An 18,761-nucleotide genomic window follows, 5' to 3' on the forward strand; every position below is an offset into this window, starting at 1 on the left:
TTTGTTTTTTTTTCTTTTTTTGTTTTGTTGGGTTGCTTTGTTTTTTTAAAAAAGGGGTGCAGATAGTGTACTGGTCATTGTTTTCAGAAGGGTATTTTGTGAAGTTAAAAATACTGATCTCAAAGATTCAAGATAAGAACTTTTTCTTTTTTAAATGGTAATGCCAAGGGATTTGGGGTTGTCTTCAGAATCAGAATTTGTGGATTTGATATTCTTCCCTCAGAGGCTGTATGTTATCACAGTCAAACAGATACAAATGTAGATATTAATAAATCTGTTATGAAAAGCACCAGAAGAATCCTCTGAGCAGAGCTGCTAAAAGGCAGTATGTTCTTGGCTGTGTTCTTTCTGCTCTAGCAGAATGGGAGTAACTCCGTTGTCAGCACAAGTCATGCACGGCTTCCTTGGCATGCTCACAGAAACGAGTGGCAGACTGAAGGAAAACCTGCAAGTCTATACCTGGTTAGCCACTTAGAGCCCTTCTGTCTTGGCAGGTCCTGCCCTACAATATCTAGTCTGTTTTGCTGTAATGGACAGAACTCGGGAGACACTGAGAGAATTGTTGCTTTCACGGTACAATGCCCAAAATAAGAATGGAGTTTTGAAGATGTCTTCATAAGTATTTTTAATTGCTGCACCACAGGTTTTATCTGTAGCCCCGTGTGCATAGTGCATGAATCTTTTCTACCTTTAAGGATTTTTGGTACCTTGTTCGTTGTCAGGAGCGCACTAAACATTCAAAAAAAAGTTAAAATTTACCATAAGAAGTTAAACATTTCAGATACTGAGCCACTTTCCAGAACTGATATGAACAGCATGTACTGAAGACTGCATCTTCACTACTTCGGGAAACTTTATTTTTGTCTGTTTAACTTTTGACTCCAAGGTGTGGGGTTAACAAACTGACTTAACAGTTTGCTTGCCTTCAAGGGCAAATAACTGCAGCATTGTTATGTGTGTTCTAGTCACTTCTTCACCTTTTACAATATGACTGTATAGAGTATAATGTTAATTATGTGTGAATGTGTTCTTTAGGTTTTTTTGCAGTTAAGAATGTGATGATCCTATTTCTTTGTGCAGATGTGGAGGTACTGTTGGTGCAATTCTGACATGTCCACTGGAAGTTGTGAAAACACGATTGCAATCCTCCTCTGTAACTCTCTACATCTCTGAAGTCCATCTCAACACTGTGAATGGTGCTAGCGTCAATCGAGTAACTAGAGTTTCTCCTGGACCTCTCCATTGTTTGAAGTGAGTGTACATGTTACTAGTTTTGGCATTGTTTTGGGGAGCGGGGAGGAGAGTTGTGTTGAACAAATCCATATGAAAGAATCACTCATGTCTGTCATGATGCTACCATGAGATGACTTTCCATATTTTGCCTTTTAACTGTAATTGTTTCACATTCCACTTTCCTGAATGCCCTTCATGCTTGAGTTTGTACCTTGAATTAGTCAGAGCATATGTACCTTGTATAATTCACAGCTCCAAACTATGTCACCAAAAGTCACTGGGAACACGGTAACACTTGAGTGCCAGACTCTATTTTCATCCTAAAAAAGTGTTAGTATAAGAGTTTTTAAACTGTTTTGGGTCCGAAACATAGATGTTGTTGAATAGGGACTCTATGGAAATTAGCTTAATTTTCTAGTCTCTCTGGACTTTCATTACTCTGTACCCTTCCTGCCTTTTAGTATCTTCTGGTGGATGTGTAGTTAATAAAACTTTTAGAATTAGTAAGAGGTAGGTAAGGCCAAATTTTGCCATGCTCTGGGACATTTTGCTTGCATAGCACCTCTCTGAATGGACACTGTGTTTCCTCGCCTTATCACCAGTGCTAATGATGTTCCGTAGCCAGCAGGAAAGTTGTATGGCCCCAGTTAAACTGCTAGAATAGACCACAGGCAGAGTTCACTTCACTGTGGGAGAGTCAAGCTAGCCAGTTATGAGGAGGTACCTTCAGTATTTGGCAATGAGGAGAGCCTTCCTCCAGAAAGGACCTGCTACTGCTTCTTGCATTAGAAAGAATTTGATAAGAATCAGACCAGTTGCCTTCTATCCCCAATTAATCAGAGAGAAGTAGTTTGTAGAGAGCCCCTTTTGGCAATTGCAGCATAGGATTCAGGCTTAATCTAGTCAGAGGACAGGATTTGCTTAAATGGGGATTGTACCCAAATAGGTCCTTGAATGGAAGGTAGTTGTCATCAGGGAAGTTTTGATTCAGAACCTGATTATGTGTACAAGTCTGAGTGAACATGCTGGGAACAGGCATGTGGGAAGGGCTCAGGTTGTGACAAGGAAGAAGAGCCCCATCCAAAACACTCGCCTTATTGGCTTGTCTTGATAAAAGTTGAGCCCTTCAGCTTCTTCCCTGAATGCTTGGTTATGAATTCATCTTCTGTTTAGAAACGTGTCTGAATAGCAGGATGAAGAGATGTTTGTTTCATGTGCCCCTCTGCTAGAAGCCTGCTATGCTTTAAACTGATCACTAAAACCTAAAATAACTTGGTCTTCCCAGGAAACAAATTCAGACTGAGGTAGAGGTAGTTCATGATGAACTTCATTGGTAAGGCTTGTTTGTTTTGTTTATTTTTTTTAAATAGGCTTCTTTGACATATGGTTTGTTTATCTGTGATACAGGAATGTGTATTTTCTGCTGCTGCTGTTCTTTGCTTAGTTGTGTTTTCTTCCAGGTCGGTGTTGAAGAACAAGTAACTTTTCTGGGTTTCAAATTAAATACAGTAAATATGGAAAAAATCCCAAATGTCATGGCAATGGACTGTGATGAGAAAAATACATAGGTGCAGGACATAATTATTCTTGGTTAAGAGACTAGGGCTGTTTAGTGTGAAAATCACACTGGATCCTTCTGTTACTCTCATGCCTTTAGTGTCACTTGATAATTTTCTGACTTGGTGTCAGGGTTTGATTGTCTCTTCTCATAGGAAAATCAGTTAAGTGCTCCAAGGGTCATGATACTCAGTCTAAAAGCAGGGTGAATCAGGCAGATGACATCAGCTGTGGAATCACTTCTGCATCTTAAGTGTCAACAGAGGTGACTTCAAAGGCATCTCTATCAGGAAACAAACTCAGAAGAACTGGTACAGGTGACTGCATTCTCTGGCAACAGAAGTGAATTTCCTTATTCTTAAATATCTGTGCTGTATATCATATTGCCAATGCCTCTCATAACTAACCTTGCTGTGTTTAAACCTGAAGTCTTGATAGTGGAAAACTGACCAGCCTCCCAATGCAGGCTTCCCCATGTGATGTAAGCAGGTCCGCTGAGGCCATATGGAGCATTTATGGTACTCTTCCAACCATGGATTTACCATTTACTGCTTTCAATAAACAGTGCAAGCTTTAGGATCTGCTCTTTAATGCAAAAAGCTTGTGTCTTATTTTCAGGGTAGGGTCTGGAACCCCTCCAGCTAGTGTCTGTGAATGCAGAAGAGCACCAATAACCACGGTCACTATAACCCTGTCTACTGCAACCTCTGTAACTCTCTGTTGCTCTGTCAAGTGTTGGGACACTGTAGATCCAGAAGAAACAAGTAGACTGGTACACTTCACTCTTAAGTTTCTCTTAAGACCCTGAGGTTCCTGCTGCTTTGTATATGTGCATATATACATATGTATAACCTATGATGTGGTGATGGTAGTGATTTTCTTAGTGTTTTAAGTGGACAGAGATCATTCTTCCTGTAAGTGTTAGAAATGCTTTCAGAATGACAGATGTGTCTAATTTTCATTTCCATAGTGCTTTTGCATATGTGTTCAGTGGTCCCAAGTATTGCTGTGAAGCAATGCTACCCACATAGTGAAACCGTATCTAATTGTTATGGACATGAATCTAAGATGTTGCAAGATGCATTAAATGCCAGCATTTCTAAATAGTGATGACAACTGCAGAACCACCATTTTCTTCTTGCTTACTGAAAGCACATGTAAACTTTCAGCTTGATTTAGGAGCAGAACTGTGGTAAACCAGCTGCTGGGAATCAGAATAGGTTTGGAATCTCCTTCAGTGCTATAGATGGCTTTCACCTGTTTGTTCTGATAGTAAATTTCAAACAAAATAGCCATTTATACAATGGTAGTTTGCTTTATAGAGTAATTGACTTGTCATTAACCTGTGTGTCTCTTTGAAGAAGAAATACACAGGAGAACTATTTGTGTGTGTTGGCCAGTGTTTGTAAATCAATAAGCACAGAGTTCTGTTTTGTAACATCTAGTGAAGTAGTTAAGAATTAACTTTAAATCTGGTTCTAAAGCAATTGCTAGAGAAATTTGCAGTAATGGGATGCAGATAGACCTTGTTTCTCCTTGCATGTCCTACCATACTTTTTAAAAATACCATATATGATTAGCATCTAGATTGTTGGACAGATAGATTTCATTAAAAGTGAATATCATAAAAGCATATCCTCTTACTACATCAGTGTACATTGCTGCGTAATGGTTTTCAACTCTTTCTAAAAACCACAGTTACATCGGGTAGATATTCCAAACACTTAAGTACTGGTAATGCCTCATTTGAGGTCTCAATTCACTGTTTCTATCCCTATGTTTCTCTGTAAATCTGACAAAGATGGAAGGTGACACCCCCCTGCCACCGAAGCAGTCTTTCCAGAGCTGTATTTATTGTGGACCTGGTACCACAAGATGATAGGGCTGTACTGTGGCTATGTCTGTTTGCATGGATTACAGTCCTTTTCACATTAATCTGAAATGTGAGTTACATTTCATGAAGATGTAAGGTTTGATTTTTCTGGAATGAGTTGAAAAGGAAAAAAACACTGGCTCTGTATCCCAGTAGCAGTGCTTGGGTAGGAGGACATAGGCAGCAGTTCAGAACTGATAGGAGGGAATCCCTGCCAGCCTCAAGAAAGGGCCACTTCTCATGTTGGACATTTCCATTTTTTTTACTGTAGTCAAAATAATCACCATAACTTACAGAAAGAATAAAGCTAAGAATGGGTACCTAGTTGAATGCTTAGTGGATTTAAACCTTTTATGGGTATGGGGCTGGCAGGACTTTATCTGAAAGGCTGCTTTCCTCTAACTTCTGATATGTAACTTAGGGTACTGTTAGGAGTCTTGTAGAATCAAAGCAAGGTAGCACATGCAAAGCCATGTTAAGGTTTTGGTCTTTTTGAGGAGGATATATCATCAATTGCAAAAGATGTCCCTGGCTCAGCGTGATAATCAATAGAGCTAACATATTACTGAGGTGCTCTCAGAACGTATATGACTTGCTGTAAATGAACCTTCATAAGCTCTCTCTTCTCTCCTCCTCTCTTGCCCTTCAGCCCCTGTCCCTCCCACCCAAGAAAGTTCCCAGACATTGGGAGCTAAAGGGTGATGAAAGCAATGTAGAATAAAAGGAAATATTTTTCTCTTCTGAACAATCTACAACCCACAGGAATGTGAATATTTCCATGCTTAGTATTTTTCTCCCTGATAAAAGGACACTTTTTTTTACTGCCTAATGACAGATAAATCCATGTATGTATGTGTTCCTACCTTTGAGGTAAATCTGCACTGACATCATAAAGTTTCACTTCTGCATTTAGTTACTAGATTTCTATGGCATGTCAAGCAATAATGAATGTTATTTTATGCAGTTCCTAGGAAGGGATTGATTTTTATGCAATCAGCACTGCATTGGCAGTTATTATGAAAGGTTTACACGGGGTAAAGCGGAAATTATGTAGTTATAGTCATCAATTCATTCCTTAATTTTGATATGAATGTTAAAGTAATGTTACTTTTTTGTTTTCTAGGATGATCTTGCAAAAGGAAGGTCCTCGTTCTCTGTTTAGAGGGCTGGGTCCTAATTTAGTAGGCGTTGCTCCTTCCAGGTAAATATAAATGTTTACAGTAAATGAAATAATTTTGAGGAAACTTTGGTTGCTGTACATAATTAAAGGGATTTAAGGTTTATTTGAAGTGAGTTTTGCGTCTGCATTTGTAAACACTTAATAGTAAATAACCTTTGGTTCCTGGGGTAATTTTGTTGTCTGAGAAATTGAGCCACTTGTGGGACTGGAGCTGTGGAGTACATCCCAGCACCAACTGTCTCAGCATTTACTATCCTATATGCTACTGTAATAGTATTTACTGTTGTGTACTATCCCTTATGCAGAGTTTTGTCCAGTTAAGAAAGAAAATGCTTAAGGAGCTGCACATATAAACAGGAAGTTGTACCTTTGAAAGTACAAAGGTAGATTTACCTTTCAGTTAATCCATAGTCTTCAGGAAGCAGTTGTGTGGCTGTAGCCTCAAAGTGCTGGGTCTTTCTTCCCGAATTCTGGTGACACAGACTGCTGTCCCCCTGCATTAGGAAGCCAGTTCTGAAACTTCAGGAAAGGCAAGACTGGGTAGGATGACACACTTACAGCTGTTCCAGGAAAGCAGATCCAGCAGTGGGCCAGACTCCAGAGGGTACTGGGGCAGTGTCAGTGCAGCAGAGGAGGATGTAAATCTGATGTAATCGGCAGTGGTATTGCTGCTGTCAGTTGCTCTGCATCAGCACAAATACTCCTGTTCCTTGGCTGGTGCTGGCAGTCAGAGCAAGGAGCAGATAATGCCAGAGTTTGAACTGGTCCTTACATGCAAGTCTTAGCCTAAGTTCAGTCCAAAAATAGAATACCTTAGGAAGAGTATGGAAACAAGCTGTGTAAAACTAAAATAACTACTTAATCCTGGATGAGGCTGTAGTTGTTTTCTGGCCCGTTTTTATTCCCTTGTATTCTGTTTAACAGAAGAGTGTTTATGCAGAGGAAATATGTTCCACAGAGGTTTTAATCTTCCCTTAACTTAGTGCCCTGCTTTCAGGGTGGATGCTTCTTGCTTGGTTGCTTTTTTTTTTTTTTTTATTTGGTCTGAAGAGAAGACATTCCTGTCTCCTATTCTCATCTTAACTTTTCTTAACTTTCCTAGTTTAAGGTATTTAGATGCTTCTGGAAAATTTTATTCAACTGGATTTTCCATTCTGCATTGATCTGTGTTCTGCTTAGATCTGGCAGATGAGATGGTGTTCTAGAGATCCTCTGCATGAATAAGAGAAACATAATTCGGAAATTGTAGTACTTTTCTTTTAGCAGATTTTAAGGCATTAGGAATACCTGAGGTATTTTCTGGTCACTAATTTAGCATTGCTCTTTGAAGAAGCTGAAGTATTTCCAGTAGCTTTCTTTGTTCCTGGCATCTGTGGGGAATCAGCACTTCTTCATCTGAAGAGCCTGTATTTGTGGTAGTTCAGTCTTGTCTGAATGTTCAACATAGATATTACGTTTTTAACAGAAATTTTTATATAGTAGCGGATTCCATTTCATAAGTGACTATCCTCAATGAAAAATATCCAAAATTGCAAATATTGTAATTCTTTTCAGTAAAGTTTGTTATATCTTCCAATTCTCTTTCCTTCCTCTCCCAGGTGAAGTACTTAGCTTGTTCTCTGCCCCTTCCCCTCCACAAAAAATGTCAAATTGATAGAATGTGAGAAGTCTAACAAATAAGCACATCCTCATTTCCCTCTGGCTGATAGTTTTCATCCAGTACTTCATTTCAATTAAGCATTAGCTAAGTGGATTTAACAGCAGGTTTTTGTTTAAATAAGCTGTAGAGAAGCGTGTTTCATAACACATCTAGTATACTTAACCGAGTTCAGGTTCCATTTTAGACACTACACCCATGAAGCAAGCAATTTATCTTTTTTATAATAAAGAAAAACATGTTTGCACAGCTAATGAGGTTAATGTTCTGTTCATCAAAACTTACATGGTCATTTTTTGTCTTGTATAGGGGTAGCTGAGCTTAAAAAAAACTGAGTTATAACCTTAAATGTGAGTTTTAGATGAGCTTAAAATATGCTTTTTAGCTTTGAGTGAAAACAAGCATTTTTCGTAGTGTATTGCATTAATATGCTGACTTCCATGTCCAGCTTTGTTTTGACACCAGCTCACAGACTTCAATGTAGTACAAGCTTATGAATTTTTTGGTAGGAAAAAAAAATCTGTGTCTATTCTAAACATACAACTAAGGAAACAACATGTGGATCCCAGCTTCACAGCTGTTCCAGCATTTAAAGTATAAATATGTATAACTACAAGTTACAAGGCATAACCAGAAGCTATCAATATTTATATCTTAAATGCCATAATAATATTGAGTGTGCTGTTTGGTTAAAAAAAAGAAAAGCTACATACTTGCTAATTCTCCTGAAATTGCAATGCTTTTGAAATGAATTTAGTTCTGTTAGAAGAAATTTGATCTGGTATTAAAGAAATACAGAATACTAGAACCTCAGTTCGCAGTTCAGCAGTGTTTTGCCTCCCTGGCTAAACTTCCCAGTGTCACAGAAACCAAGGTCGTATTTCTAATTATCTATCTTTCCCCTCACTAATTGTTAAATGGAGCTGCTGTGAAAGAGAAAGTTGTAAAGTATGATTTTTTTTTTTATTATTATTATTTTCCATTCCTAGAATGGTCCCACTACTTTGCAATAGTTAGTCCTCGAGTAATTGTTTTTTTTTACTGAGGAAGTAAGACTTGAACCAAGATTGTCTTGAGTTAGTGGAGTCAATGTCACTGCTTGTAAGCGTATCAACACATAAAACATAATGTAACTTGGATTTTCTTCTAATTTTAGAGCGATATATTTTGCTGCTTACTCGAACTGCAAGGAGAAGTTGAACAATATTTTCAATCCAGATTCTACCCAGGTACACATGATTTCAGCCGGTGTGGCAGGTAAGGATCTGTAACTTTTTAGCTTCATTCTAGAGTCATATCTACAAATGAGAGGTGGCAATAAATGTGGAAAAAAACCAAACCAGAAAATGTTTAGTGATTGAATTCTCATTTTATAGTGGTTACCTTCTTTGGCCTGTCATTCAACAAGCTATTTGGAGAATATGTGCATGAAGCTTTGTACTCAGAGTTAATGGAGATCTGTAATTCTCTGTGTGAATAGTTTTTTCTAGGAAAACATGCATGCCTGCTTTTTCAATTACAAATCTGTGACATGTAAGATGAAAACTTTCAAAGCAGTAACTTTTTGCTCTGCAAGATACAAACAACATGGTCTGCACTGAATTCTGGTTTAAAGTTTCTTAATCTGTTTTTTTTTTGCCATCACTTTGTTACAGCTTTATATATCTGATTTATTTTTGTCTTTCTGAAATATGCCTGCAGATACTTGTATAAATTATATGCAACATTCCCTCCTCCTTTGTTTGAATACCAGTCTCTGTGAAGTTTGCTCTACCACTAAAGCAACATAGAAGAGCAGATTTCTGTAGTTTTCCATCTCTGGAAATTCCTATTTTTTACCTGCGGTGTAACTTTGGTAAATTTTAGCAACTACCAGTATTTGTTGCTTGATGTGTATATTGTGCTTTCAGATCATTAATGAGGGGAATTAAAGGCAACTGAGCTGAGTTATGGTCATGGACTTGTGCTGGGGAAATCAAAACTTGGGCTGGCAACACTTTATCTGTTGTTGCCTGTGTCCTACACAAAGTTTCAAAAGCTGGTTTTTTGTTTTTGTTTTTTTTTCATATGTGGGCTATAGACTCTTCACAGATGAATTGTGACAATTTTATGGTAGCCTGGAAGTTTCTAATTCCTGTCAAACTGTACAACCAATGTATGTAAAGTGAGTACTATCAATCTGGAATGGACTGCCCAAGGTGATGTCAGAATAATGAATAGGATTAGTTTTTCTGTTTAAAACTTGCTAATAATGTGATACAAAGAAATTGTTTGATATCATAGAAAGTTTAAGTGACTTTGGCTTTATACTTAAATAATTCATTTGTAACCTGTGAGAAATGCACCGGCAGTTTTAATCTTAGAGATGTAAGGAGAGCTGTTTTATATTGTGGCCAAAATAAGGTGCTTACATGATGCAGTATTTTTTATCATCTGGAAATGTGTCTTTTTGTTTGTAGGTGAACAGCAGGGGGAAATGGGATGGAAGGGGATTTCATGAAAGGTTCATCCTGATCAGTTAATTGCTTCAAGAAAAATGAATTGTGTTCAGCTCTTTGTCAAGGGGATAAAACATGTTTTTAAATTCAGGGCAGGAAGAAGTATGGGTAATAGAAACAAGTCTGTGCTCAGTTGAAGATGGCTTGTGTAACTCATGCAGTACTGCAGACAAATGAGTGTTCAGTGTGTTCCTTATCTTTGGAAGTTACTGCCCTCATGCTGTAATGAAAAGAACGTTCGTGGAGATTTGCTGTAGTGACTTCTCCCAAGTGCTTGCAGACACAGGCGGTAGTTTGTCAAGGAGTTCTGTGTCTGCTTGTTAACTTGCTTCCCTTCCAGAAGGTTGGTATTACGTCTTTGTGCCTAAGACTGCAGGAGACTGGGGTAAATGTGTTTGAGCCTTACTTGCTGGTCACCTTTTTTACATTTATATACAAGTTTTAATATTGAGCAACTTTTGTAGTTGTTACCTTTCTCACACTTACCTAGTGCTGGGATTGTATTTCTAAACTGTGTAGCCAATGAAACTGATTGCCCAGTGGGGGTTCACCCTACAGGTCACAACTTTCTCTCTTGAAATGTCTTGGCACTGTATACTGCAGATGTTCTCTGGAAGACCTTCAGAAGAAGGTCCTTTGACAAAGTTTCTCAATACTCCATACTGGCAGTATTCTGATTATGAAAAGGACTGTAGTTAAAATTAACAGTGCTTTCTTGGGAACATGCTAACCTTGTTTTTGTAATTCTAATATATTTCAGAAAATGCACTTAACCCAGCTATTAACAGTTTTACCTGCAAGGTTTGTATTGCTATATGATGCAAATCAATTTAAGGAACTGGGAAAACAGGGACAAGGTTGAATGTGAGCTCTTAATTGGTTGTCTTAAGCAGGTTAACACAGAAGATCAAAGTAACATTTGCTTTGGAACTTAAGATTTCAAAATTGGCAAGGTAGATAAACACTTCTAACAATTAGCAAAAAATAATCAGTATTGGTTTTTTCTTTTGCAGCTGCCATTGGTTTCAGTAAGGAATTGAGTAACTCAGTCTTAAACGAGGGGGGTTTTTTGTTTGGATATGACCTCTCTGTTACATAAAGGCTTCTAATACCTAATAAGCATGAGGTGGTGTTTGCACTTCCAAAGCTTTTCCTGTAGGTTGCAAAATACAGTAATGATGCAAAAATACCATTTAAAAGAAATCTGCAACTTACTGTTTTATGAAAGTACTTTATGTAGTGAACTTTGGTCAAATTTAAATAATGTTTACTTGTATCATATATTAATACATAAATATCTCAGGCTAGACTGATGTCATTGTTGTAAAAGGTTTATTTTATATAAATAAGAAGCTGAGGTATGGTGTTTTAAGCATTTTTGGTTTTAGGCCTGATTCTTCCTTCGCAAGATAAAACACATTTTTGGTTTTATTAAGGTTCTTTTAAGTTTGTTTTATCCCAAGGAGGATGAATTATGCTACATATTAGTAACTGATGCCTTATGCAATTAGAAATTAATGTTTTGCTCTCACTGTGTGCTAGCTTCCAGCATATAATTCACATCACCTTCATACCTAAAATACTAGTATATTGACATGAAGAAGTACTCGGCAATCTTTTTTGCTTGCTACTTGGCATATCACACAGTTTTCTTTTTGCAGACTTGAACAGTGAATATATCTGAAGCATACTATGAGAATGAGAGTGTTTGCTTGTGTGAAGATAGTTAATCTCTGTACATTTCACAGTTAGGCTAAATTCTCAGATTCACTATCAACTCTGCCTTCTCATTATACTTACTCAGCCTCTTTTGCCACAGAGACTAAAGACTGTAGAGAACTGAATGAGATACTTGAATCCTGTATGGCTTTCTGATTTGCCTTTTTAATAATTCATAGCCTCATTCAGACAACATGGTTGCAAATCTGCTGCAAAACTACTTTGCCTGATGTTATTGCTATTTTTTCTAGAACTCTATTGGCAAACCAACCCAAATGTAGATTTTTTTTTTATTGTAAAAAAATTGGGACTACTTTATTACTTAGACCATACTTTTCTAATATTTTAGTAGTATGTACGCAGTTACTTAATACCAATTAAAATGCATATTTAGATCATTGATTACTGATATTAGAAAGTTTGATTTCATAAGGCATCTATCTTGCTTTTTTGGTCCTAAGACAAGGCTAGATTTTTTTTTTTTATGTTTCTTGGGAAGGAGGAGGTATATAGGTAAGTATTTGGAGATACAAAATTGAACTGCTGCAAATGAGCAGAAATTTCAGTACTCAGTGCATTTTACACAACTATTTTAATATCTGTGGCCTGTTCTGATTATTTTTCTTTCTTCTTTTCCCTAAACTTTTACCTGAAAACAGTTAGATCTCACAATAACTAATTCACAAATCCTTCCAATGGGATTCGATTTGTACACATGTGTCTGATGAGGTCACTGCTTGTTGTTATGATACAGAAAAGCCTGTGTCTATTTTAGGCATTTACTGTACATTTCTCCCGTGAAAAGAGTGAGATCGTGTCATCTCATGCTCCCCATCCGCAGGTCACTTCCTGCAGAAATATGGACTAACTTAAACCTCGTGAGTACTGAACTGAGCGTCTCTTGCAGCCTCTAGTGTAAGAACCACACATTGGGTTTGTAATATCTATTCAATAAACAAAATAAGGGGAAATTAACTTTCATTATCTTGAACTCAGATGATGTGCATTGTGCAAAGACGTCACTTCTTAACTCTGTTAAGAGTTATTTTTTTATGTGCAGGTCAGGGAAAGGTGGAACATACCTTTCACTGACAGCTGCTACTTTATTTAGCTCTAGCTAATTGGAAGTCCCTACTGGGTTAAACAAGGCTTTTTGGGTTTTTTCAGTGTCCCAGAGCTGCCTTTAAAATGCTGCAGCTGATACTCTGTGTTGTCACATTATTTCAAAGACCTCTTTTCTTTATCTTTTTTAATATGTATATAATCTCCTTTCTGTCTCTTTGTTTTCTCTTTTGGTTTGTTTTTATTTTACTACTTTGGATTTTTAATTCAGCATTCCATATTCACATGCGTCTGTATCAATTGCATTGGCTTATAGATTAAAAAAAAAAAACCCTAACCTTTCAAATATGATGCATAATAGGAATACCTGGGATCTTACCTGTCAGTAGCTGGTAGAGCTGAAAAAGTAGATTGAGATAATTCTTTGTCTGAAACTGGGATACAATTTCATAGAAGAAAATAAAACAGAAAAGTACAGGAGTTTCTGGTATTGCCAAATTGATCTACACTTTTAAACAATCTGGAATCTTTTTTGAGGATCCAACACATTTGATAAGCATTGTAAGGCATAATAAAATTCCCCGAGGCTTCTAAAAAGAAAAGGAAACAATGGATAGAGCTTCATAATAGTTGAGAGTGCCCCCACTTCATTTTTAACAAGTACTTTTGCTACAGATTTTCTGTATTTAAAAAGAAAAGCTTATCTTATCAAAGATCCCAAATGGTATATTTCATGCTTTGGAGTGCTTTCCTTGGTGTCAGCATCACTTAACTCTTAATTTATATTTTTTTCTTCCAGTAACTTTATTTACCCCATTACCTGTAAGAATTGAGCTGTAGTCATTTCATCTTGAAACCTGATTTATTGAAGGCTTTATTTGAAAGCTTTGGCTTGAAATGTTGTGCAATTTAGGCTTAGACAGCCTCAGGGAAAAAAACCTGGCTGTGTTGCTAAGTGTCTGATCCTACTGTTAGGGGTGCTATACTTAAATAATGTTTAGAGTGCAAGTTCAGACAGAATAGGCTGTGTCCCACGCCAACTGCTCTTTACTGGCAATTTCCAGTACACGCTTCCCAGCCTGCAGAAGTACCAGGCTGCTGCTGTGGGTCAATACAGTCACTACTGCCACTCAGACATTGCCTCTGATCTCACTTATGTGTTCCCTCTTCCAGATTTAGGATCTACAGAGATTGTTTTCTGGGGTTGAGTAGGAAGAAGAAAGGGTTGAGTAGGAAGGTGAAAGGGCTGAGCAGAGAATGCTGTAACATACAGTCTAGCAGTTATAAAATTCTGAAACATGCAACTTAAGTAGGAGTGCAAAAGATTTTTTGGTCTTGTTCACTTGTAATTAAGAACCATGAGAGTCATAAGAACTGCATTTTTTTTTTAAGAGAAGCCTTTCCTGGAAAATACATTGGTAGGGGAAGTTAGTAATTTTTTCCCACTTAATTTCAAAGCCTGTGTTGCAGTCCTGTGCGTTCCTAGTGCCCTTCAGTGCACTGTAGATATGGAAAGGTTCTGATTTGAAGCAAAAGAGAAGTTAAAGCTTTCTTAGGGCTTGTATAAAGAAAAAAAAAAAATGCAAGAGCAGTGTTTCAGTTTAGTTCAACCCAGGGTCAAGTGCTGTTGGAATCAGTGATGTTTCTATGGCATTAAGTGACAGGTCAGAGGGCTCTGGCCAGTTGAACTACAGAACCTTTTTTGCAGGTGCAGTATGTTTTAAAAGCATCCCATGTCTGGTTATAGCAGAGTAGTTCCTTCATGCTTTGAGTTTTGATATAATTTACCTACCTGAAATGTACATGTAAACTACTTCTGGCTTGCTAGAATTTCACTCCATCATATGAAGGGCTATGTATGTACCTAGACATAGAAAAAAAAAAAATGAGTAGTGTATCAAAAAAAAGCCAACCCCAAACCTTGATCTACAACATGAAATCTAGTTAACAGGTTTGAGTTGGTTTAAAAATCTATTTAATCAAAAGATTAAACTGAAGTGTCTGGTGTGGTTTTGCTACTTTGGTACAGGAATGTAGCTAAATCTTACTAGCTGCTACTTTGTCTTTAGAACTAACTGAAAATCATAATCAACTATTTAAGATTGGAGGGTGGGGGTAGAACAAGCCTTAAAACAGTTAAGATCCCCTGGCATTTCTCTGAGTATTGCAGTCATCTGTGTGCAATGTAAACCTAGATTATGATTGAACAGAAGTAACATGTATGCAAGCAGTTCTGCTAAATATATGTAAGCTGTTAATGATCTCCATAAACAAGCTTATCAATAGCCTGTTTGTTGTACAAGTACTGTGCACCAGATATGCACTGAGCAAGGTAACTCTTTGTTGCTTTCCCACAACCCCAGTCCATTCCCTTGCAGGAGGGCAGCATGTCTATGTAGTGATATACAAGTGATGTGTGTCACTTAGAAAGCAAGTGTCTAAATTCATCATCTCTTGCCTGGCCATGTTCCAGCTCTTCCCTTTTCCTCTTCTCTCCTGCAGACATGACACCTCATTAATGGTGCATGTGTGGTATTACAACTCTAGATGGTTTTTTATTTTACTTTTTTTTTCAGAGTTGCCTTTCACTCTGCTCTTTTTCTCTCCACAGTTGTGCAGAAGTAAGAGTGATTCTTACTTCTTTTTTTTTTTCTTTTTTTTTTTTTTTCTTTTTAAATTTGTTTCCTTTTCTCTTTTTCTTCCTTTTCTTTCTCTTTAGCGGACTGAAAATCAAAACTCTAACCCTCAACCATTATGCAAGTCTGAATAGCTGCTGTCTGTCTGGATAGTTAGAAGTCATACTATTTACTTTAACAATTTAAACACCCATATGCTTGTAAAAGTATTCCTAGGCCAACCAACAATCTCTGCTCTGGATACTAAATAAAACATTAGCACTCAAATTTAACTGCTCTTTATAGTTCAGTATTAAAAGGTCTCTTAACTTCCAGTAATACATGCCTTTTAACTGCACCGAAAATAGTATTTACTCAGTCTGCATGCTTTCAAACTCGGATTGTATTTCAGTAGCAAATTAAATTGACACAATGTTTTATACCTTCTCAAATTGCTATAGCTGTATCTGCAATGCATTCTTATTGACATGTTTGCCAAATTGGCTAATATTAGTCTAGCTAGCTTCGCTGTTCTATGGTGTCAAAACAGGGTTGATATGATTAGATAGGCAGAGAAATTTATACAATTGGGCTTACTTTATATGGGGCGTTTCTTGCTAAGAATCAAACCTACTCAATGCTAATGTAAAATTTAAAAATAAGCTAAATGTTTATTGGCTGTATGGATTCATAAAGTATCAGTAAAGGGCTACAATGGGTACTTTCTAAAAATCAGTATAGTCCGAGTTTTCGCATCCACTGTACCTTACTGTGTGCATTTCAAACTTAGATGCAGTTGCTCTTGTGATACTATCACATCTAACTTTTTTTTTAAATATTTTAGGTTTTACTGCGATCACAACAACTAATCCCATTTGGCTAGTAAAGACACGATTACAGCTTGATGCAAGGTATAGTGACAATGGGAAATCTCACTGCTGTGATAAGATTTTGCTTACATGTTGTGAATCTGTTCTGCATCCTAAAATGGAATGAGTCTTTAAGTATTCAAGATTTCGAATTAGAAAGCTGATGCTGATCTATCTACAAGTTACACTATAATTTTTATCTACTTTAATCTGTGTGTTCTGAGGCATGCCTGAGGCACTATAGTAGACTCTCCAGCAAATGTGGAATGAGTTACAAGGTTAACGGTCTCATTAAAATAATATTTTACCAACCACATGCTTACAGTTTCCTTCAGTAATACATTCTCTTTGTTTTTAGCTGTCGAGCTAAACATTCCTGAAGTAAGTTTTTAAACATTTTAGCAAAAGTTTAAAAAAATGCCTGAAACATTTTGGCTTTAATTTTTTACATACAATGAGCTCTAGCCTATACAAAGAGGAAGACTGCTTTCATGAATCAAAACACAGGAATTGTCCTTATGTGGGATAGTAAGTAGTTGTTTGGACTTAGTACAGAAATGATTACAGAAACTGTTCATTATTACAAAACCTGTAATGAAGTATAATTTTACGCAAATAGGGAGGAAGGCGACCCTTTATTCTCATGTATTTAAAACTGCAGGGAGAGACTGATATGTTGCAAATGTCTCAGCATTTGTGTGATCAGTGTCTTGATCATTTTATAGACTTTCTTACTGGTAACTTAGCATGCAATAGAAAAATCTGTCTTCAGCCATCCTAATACATTGGTGAGCCACGTATTCCTATTTTGGATATCTGTTGGACTTTTAAGTTAAGTGTATATTAACATTTTTCCTCTTAGCAGGCATGTTGTCAGCTGCAAGGTGACCATAGTAAATATATCCCAAAGCCAGTTTTACTGTGAGATTTTTTTTTTTTGTGATGCCATTGTATGATTGGGGTGATAATTCCATGACTAATTTCAAGGGGGTTTTGGTGCTGTGTATAACCTGATTGCATCTGGTGCCTCTGCTTGTTTTTCACTTAAACTGTAGGGCTGTAAGGACATTAGGGGAAATTATGGATTTTTTGTGCATGTTATTTCTGTGTAATATAACAAGCACATTGTTCATGTGGGAGACCTGAAGAAGGATCTTCTAACTTTGCATAAGACACTGCGATTACGTGGGATAGTCTAGCACATACACATTCTCATCTCTTCCAATTCAGTTATTAGAGGCATAAAAACGCTTGGCCTGTGGGATTATCCTGTTGAAGTTTTTCTCGAAAATCTTTCTGATCCTATTAAGAGCTGGAGGAGGCATGTGTTCTGTTTTCAAAGTGAAATTGCTTGGCCTTCAGGACAGTGGTGTGCATCTTGCACATCCAAAGAGCCAACTCTTGCAGCAGTGTGTGTCAGTGCACCTGCCCAGATGTGCCAGGGGTAGACAGGGTCTGAGGTGCCCCTGGGGCTGCAGTTGAAGGTCCAGCTGCTTTTCTCACCAGTTCTTTGACTCTCTTCTCTTACCTGTCAGGAAATCAGTGCCAGCCCCCCAGTTCTCTGCAGTATCTGCCACCTAGCTTAAGATCTGATATGCAACTGTGTGCCCACTCTCTCTCTCTCGTGGTTGGTGCCTTGTTTCATTGTTGTCTGACACTGCAGGTTGAAACCATCACAACTTAAATTCTGCCATCGAGTGACGCCTCATACTACTTGCATAATAGCTGCTGCCGCTGCCTGTCTTGCTTTGATGGCATCCATATGAGTTACCACAACTTCTTACAAGGATATTTGCTGTTTTATTCTGTGATTTGCTCACTCAGGAGACCTCTGCTGGCAGAATCCATATGCTTCAACGGTCTGCACTTGCTGCTGCAATGAAGCATATTTTATGCAGTGTTGTAGTGGTTTTGCATAGCTGTGTATACTGTGCTAAGTACTTCAATATTCACAACTGAATTCAGTAAGCAAGCTAAAAATGGGACTAAGATTTTATTTAGCAAATATTGCTTGATACAGTGATGTCTAGTGGGCATGTTCTTTGACATCAGCAGTGGCTTACTTGGGCTGCAATGATCGGTGTGTTAGTTGTTTGCTGATAGCTATGATGCTGTGAGGCCTGCTGTTTGAACTCTTAGCAGCTGGAAAATGGATATTTTTTTTTTCATGACTCACTGGCACAGTTCATTTGGGAGTGTTTTCAAGCAATTTAGTCCTTTACTCCATAACGTGTGGGGAGACGTAGAGCTGTTCAGCTTGCCTACATGATACTTTTTCTTTAGTCACCGTATGAAGTTTGGCTTGGGCTCAGTGTAAAGCTTTACCAGTGTTTAGTGCCAGAAGCCTTTGAGACGTGCACCCCAAGTTCTGTGCGTTCTTAAATGTAACTGAGTTGGAACCCCTCAGCATCAGTGCGAGATGCTTCCTAAGTCTTCTTGTCACTCAAGCAAAACTGGTTAATTATTTTCCAGTTTCAAGTTGCACCAGCTTGATATCT

The 18,761-nt window shown here is 37.6% G+C and overlaps 1 protein-coding gene across 1 annotated transcript in view; it reads left to right on the forward strand.

Annotated features, from left to right (window-relative positions):
- Nucleotides 1-18,761, forward strand: part of SLC25A36 (solute carrier family 25 member 36) — a 35,884-nt gene that overhangs the window by 9,200 nt on the left and 7,923 nt on the right. The window contains exons 2-5 of the mRNA XM_042796305.1: nt 1,081-1,251; nt 5,787-5,864; nt 8,657-8,757; nt 16,239-16,305. Of these exons, the coding sequence (XP_042652239.1) occupies nt 1,081-1,251; nt 5,787-5,864; nt 8,657-8,757; nt 16,239-16,305 (417 nt within the window). The remainder of the gene's footprint in view (nt 1-1,080; nt 1,252-5,786; nt 5,865-8,656; nt 8,758-16,238; nt 16,306-18,761) is intronic.

The sequence above is a fragment of the Tyto alba genome, unplaced genomic scaffold, assembly GCF_018691265.1.
Source record: "Tyto alba isolate M040663 unplaced genomic scaffold, T.alba_DEE_v4.0 Super-Scaffold_10, whole genome shotgun sequence".
Lineage (NCBI taxonomy): Eukaryota > Metazoa > Chordata > Aves > Strigiformes > Tytonidae > Tyto > Tyto alba.